At 43.2% G+C, this 5,300-nt stretch overlaps 1 protein-coding gene across 1 annotated transcript; it reads left to right on the top strand.

Moving 5' to 3' along the window:
* The first annotated feature begins 561 nt into the window (after positions 1-561).
* Positions 562-4,535, top strand: LOC120657189 (pyruvate dehydrogenase E1 component subunit alpha-1, mitochondrial-like). The gene is made up of 8 exons (XM_039935459.1): positions 562-1,328; positions 1,421-1,500; positions 1,996-2,073; positions 2,883-2,978; positions 3,060-3,131; positions 3,230-3,283; positions 3,368-3,433; positions 4,202-4,535. The coding sequence occupies exons 1-8, from the start codon at positions 653-655 to the stop codon at positions 4,244-4,246; spliced, it is 1,167 nt and encodes a 388-aa protein (XP_039791393.1). The 5' UTR covers positions 562-652; the 3' UTR covers positions 4,247-4,535.
* Positions 4,536-5,300: the final 765 nt, after the last annotated feature.

Raw genomic sequence — 5,300 nt, 5'->3', positions numbered from 1 at the left:
AAAGCTTTTCCCTTGGCTACGATATAATAACTCCAACTTTGAGCATACCACTTTGGCAATATCAACTTATCAAGCTGAACTGCTTTGGCCCTAAGTAAGTTTCAGATCTTGGTGAATTAAGAAAATTATAATCTGCTAGCAGCCGCTTGCCTGCATGTGTTATTTGTTTGACATGACAATTTTTTTTAAAAAAAACAGCTAAGACAAAAGGGTATGACGGGCTCCAATCATAATTCTGCCAGCCAAGCAATATTTCATAATTGTCCAATTAGGGGGAGATCAGGAACCAAACCAAAATGATATTAAAAGGCTCATCAGAATTCAGATGCGCTTGTTCTCTTCAAATAAAACCCTATTGTCAATTGTCGTCTGATCAATTTTCAACCATACTGCAAATCTCATCAGAGTTTATTATTCAGCCAAACTCGCGGAACCAATTAAATTACAGCATCGCGCACGTCTGCACGGGAGCAATCTTCGGTGGTCGCGGTCTGCGCCGCCAGCCCGCCAAGCCCAGCAGCGGCAGGCCGAACAAATTCCAACTAACCCCTTCATAAAATCTCTCGTCTATCTTCTTCCTCCTCTCTCTCCCTTCCCCACCCACCCACCTCGCCGCGCCGCCTCCACCCCGAAACCCTAGCGGATCGTCGCCATGGCCGCGCTCCTCCGCCGCCTCCCCGCCGCGCGGGCCCCGGTCACGGCCTTCATGGCGGCGCGCCCAATCTCCGACTCCACGGCCGCGCTCACCATCGAGACGTCCGTCCCCTTCACCTCCCACCTCGTCGACCCGCCCTCCCGCGACGTGACCACCACCCCCGCCGAGCTCATGACCTTCTTCCACGACATGTCCGTCATGCGCCGCATGGAGATCGCCGCCGACTCCCTCTACAAGGCCAAGCTCATCCGCGGTTTCTGCCACCTCTACGACGGCCAGGAGGCCGTCGCCGTCGGCATGGAGGCCGCCATCACCCGCTCCGACTCCATCATCACCGCCTACCGCGACCACTGCATCTACCTCGCCCGCGGAGGTGATCTCGTCTCCGCCTTCGCCGAGCTCATGGGCCGCGAGGCCGGCTGCTCCCGCGGCAAGGGCGGATCCATGCATTTCTATAAGAAGGATGCCAATTTCTACGGTGGGCACGGCATCGTCGGCGCGCAGGTGCCCCTCGGATGCGGTCTCGCCTTCGCGCAGAAGTACAAGAAGGAGGACACAGCTACCTTCGCGCTCTATGGTGACGGTGCGGCTAACCAGGGACAGCTCTTTGAGGCGCTCAACATTTCGGCCCTTTGGAAGTTGCCCGCCATATTGGTTTGCGAGAACAACCATTGTGAGTTCGTGCATCAATTCTGAGAATCGGGTTACATCATGACAAATCTGATTGTTCATCTGACTGATCTGGTTTTGATTTCTGTTGTGTAGATGGCATGGGAACAGCAGAGTGGAGGGCAGCAAAGAGCCCTGCCTACTACAAGCGTGGTGACTATGTGCCTGGATTGAAGGTCATTTCGCACAATTTTTGTGTTTGTTCATGTGGGTCTGGATTTATGAGAGTTGACTGATATGATGAACACTATTTCTGATTCGCTTGATTGCTTATGGTCGTTTTTATATGGAGCATCCGATTCTATAGATTCTCTGCATGATACCCTTTAGTTGCAGAAGTGGTTATTCCTTGATCAAACGATACAGCAGAGTTAGGATGGCATTTCTGCACATGCTAGCTGTTCCAGTCTCTTCAATTGTTTATTCTAACTACCTAACATCAATTTTAGTTTGACCTGAGTAAATATAGTTGTGGATGGAAGCTATATTGTTCCTTTATAAGTGTAAAAATGCATTTATATAGCTATAAAATGTTGATGTATCATGTATGCTTTCTCCTCTTTCCCCATTTTGAGTGCTGCTCTGACTGTTGGGGGATAGCTCAAGCTAGGATTTCATGTTGATGTTACCTAGTCTTTGCTACTAACATAACTAAATTATATTCTGTGCAGGTTGATGGAATGGATGTTCTTGCTGTGAAGCAAGCCTGCAAATTCGCGAAGGAGCATGCTGTTGCCAATGGTCCAATTGTGAGTACTATAAATCTTTGCTGCTTTCTGTTATTTGATGCGCAAAATGTAGGAGAATAGTTATTTGTCATATTTTAATTAAATTCACATGAAGAACTCATGTTGCTAGACCATAATCAACTCAGTAGCCCTGCATCAACCTTTATTATGCTTGGAAAACATAATGTGTATACATAATGCAGGCATATGGATACAGTATCTTTTCAAAGATATCCCCTCACTAATTATTTTTTAATGATATCAGGAAATTATTTGCAATACTCCAGCTAATTTATAGTTCAGTGCTACTGGGCTTTGCTATGCGCTCACAGTCTATATACAGTAACAATTCCAACAATGCAGGGTTGCATTAAAAAATTTATACTAAAGAAATTATTGCAAATAAAACAACAATTTATGTAGGCCATGTTTCAAGTCATTAATTACCAAACACATAAGAGTTTTATGATTTCTGATCAAAGCTGCTGTAGAATTGACCTTGTTCACCTGTGAGATATGAAAATAACTATTTTGTGATGTTTGTGTTGTTGGCTTGTTGCCCTTGCTCCTAGGGGCTAGGCAAATCTATCCTGACTAGGCCGTCTAGTGCACGAGGCACTGATTTGCCTTGCGCCTACATCTTTTGTTATGCTAACCTACAACGTACTGAACTGCTGATCTGCTAGAAAAGGTGCATTAAGTAGTTGATTTAAGTGCATATTCTCAAGTGTTGTTTATGATAACTTGCAGGCATATTTGTGTGCTCATAATTATTTCATTTCACATGCTGAATGATGGTGTTACTAATACACCCTTATTTATGTATTTAGGTTCTTGAGATGGATACCTACAGGTACCATGGCCACTCTATGTCAGATCCAGGAAGCACTTACCGCAGCAGGGATGAGATTTCAGGTGTAAGACAGGTAAAGATATTTTGATCTGTCAATTTGGAATTGAAGTCATGCTATAGTGAATTTCAACTAACTGTGTTACAACATAATCAGGAGCGTGACCCAATTGAGAGGGTAAGAAAGTTGATCTTTGCTCACGATCTGGCAACTCCTTCTGAGCTCAAGGTATGGGAATGAGGATATTTTTATAAGGGCAATAATAAATAGCAAAATGTTATTTCAATCAGTTCATGTTCTAGTTTTTAACATAATTATTATCTCAGGATATGGAGAAAGAAATCAGGAAACAAGTTGATGACGCCATTGCTAAAGCAAAGGTCCCATTGCATTCAGATATGATTTTGTAGTTCTTGCCTCAAATTGTTGCTTACCACTGCATATGCTCTTGTCGATATCTACAGGAAAGTTCTATGCCCGACGCTTCTGAGCTCTTCACAAATGTTTATAAGAAGGGCTTTGGTGTGGAGGTAAGTTGTCAAATCTGTTTCATCTAGATACTTTTAACAAAAAATAATCTCATTCGAAGTGCATAACACCTAACTTGCATTTGCAACGTCAACAAAGCCTTTTGTCCCAAGCAAGTTTGTGTAGGTTATAGCACCAGCTTGCATTTACTTAAATATGTGAGCTGCGATGGTGTCTGGGCAATCTTCCTTGCTGTCCATATGTTTGCACTAATAGGTAGCGTATTTATAAGGTACAAGGAGTTGAGTTTCTGCTGCCTGTATTTTCTAATGGTACTTCAATAGTACTATGTTGAACTATTTAAGATGGGAGTTTCAATGGCTAAATCTACATATTTGAAATGTTTTGCTGAGAGTATGTCTCTTTTGGGAACTCTAGTACCACAACTACCTCCAGTCACAAAAACTTGCTGTTTCTGACATAGGCATAGCCTTGACATGCAACCTTGATCACCAATTTCGATTGTGTAATATTACTATGAATGTGCTTCGTGTTTCCGTTATGAATATTTGAAAGATGCTAATAGTCAAAATTTAAAAGTTTGGCTGAAAGTATGCGGCATGCCCATGTTTATAGTTTTTGTGACCAGAAAGTGGTTCCATTAGTCCTGTTATATTATTAGTGCTTATTCCTGTTTTTCTAAGAAACTCAACAAGTGTGCTAACGGGTGGGTTTTGCTTTATCAGCTGATGCTATCATCATACTCCAACTACAAATTGCACTTTGATCATATGGTGCCAGTTTTGACCTGACTCTTGTTGTCTGTGCAGTCATTTGGGCCAGACAGGAAGGAGATGAGAGCTTCCCTTCCGTAGGCTGGCAACAAGATGGGGGCTTTAGCCGTAATATGATATGATAGCCGAGAAATAAATATTGACGAAGAAGACCCCTCAGGCATTGCTCGAATTTTTTGTTGGGAAAAGGAACCCGTATAGAGATGCGTTGTCAGGAGGATCAGCTTCTTTGTTTTGCTTCATTTTTTTTTATTTTCTACAATTCAGTCTAACTGCTGCTGGCTGGCTTCTTATTGAAGCTAGAAATTTGGCCCGCAAACTGGTCCGTTCCAATGAAAGTGAACCCCAGGTTGGGGATATAATTTGCTCACGTCTATCTTACGCTTGGGTCTAACTCGCCCAAACACTTACTCCCTCCATTCTAAATTATAAGTCATTTCAAGAATCTTGGAGAGTTAAATCATCATCAAAATTATAGAGAGAAATATAAAAAAATTATGACATCAAATAGGTATATTACGAAAATATAGTTAACAAAGAATCTAATGATACTTAATTTGTATCATAAATATTATTATTTTGTTATATAAATTTAGTCAAATTTGAAAAAATTTTGACTTTCCAAGATTTTTAGAATGATTTATAATTTAGAACGGAGTGAGTAATTCTGATCGGAAAAGATGTTCGATCAATTGCTTTACCTGCTGCGGTAATTTAACTTGCGGGGCAGTAGTGTGCGCTTCTGTTTTTTTTAGGGACCATTGAGCTTCTTTTGTACTTGCTGTCGCAAACTGGCGGTGCGGCGACTCTGCGAATTGAGGACATGGTGGAAAACGGCCTAGTTCGGGCTTGCTCGCTATCGAGGCCCTTTCGTTCAGTTGGAGTGGGCCTTTCGGACGATTTGTTTGGGGGGCATAGGGCCTGTTTGGAATCGTGTTTCTCGCGTTTGCGATGGCGCTTGAGCGGGATAAGCGGAATAATCCCCGCCGAACATTCTGCGACGGACGCGCGACTGGGAGTCGCCCGCGTTGTGCAGTTGGAAGAAATGAACTGGGGACCCGCGATTCCAAAAAGCGAGCTTGGAGCCGCGTTCGCGATGTGTTTTCGCGCGACTGTGAGCCGCAGAAACAAACAG

This window comes from Panicum virgatum, chromosome 1N (genome assembly GCF_016808335.1).
Source record: "Panicum virgatum strain AP13 chromosome 1N, P.virgatum_v5, whole genome shotgun sequence".
Lineage (NCBI taxonomy): Eukaryota > Viridiplantae > Streptophyta > Magnoliopsida > Poales > Poaceae > Panicum > Panicum virgatum.
The sequence above is the reverse complement of the archived record's forward strand: the minus strand, read 5'-3'. Positions and strand labels throughout refer to the sequence as shown.

Coding starts and splice junctions, on each gene's coding strand:
- LOC120657189 (XM_039935459.1), top strand. CDS start 653: ATGGCCGCGCTCCTCCGCCGCCTCCCCGCCGCGCGGGCCCCGGTCACG. Junction 1,329..1,420: donor GGTTTGCGAGAACAACCATT/GTGAGTTCGTGC, acceptor TCTGTTGTGTAG/ATGGCATGGGAACAGCAGAG. Junction 3,284..3,367: donor ACGCCATTGCTAAAGCAAAG/GTCCCATTGCAT, acceptor CGATATCTACAG/GAAAGTTCTATGCCCGACGC.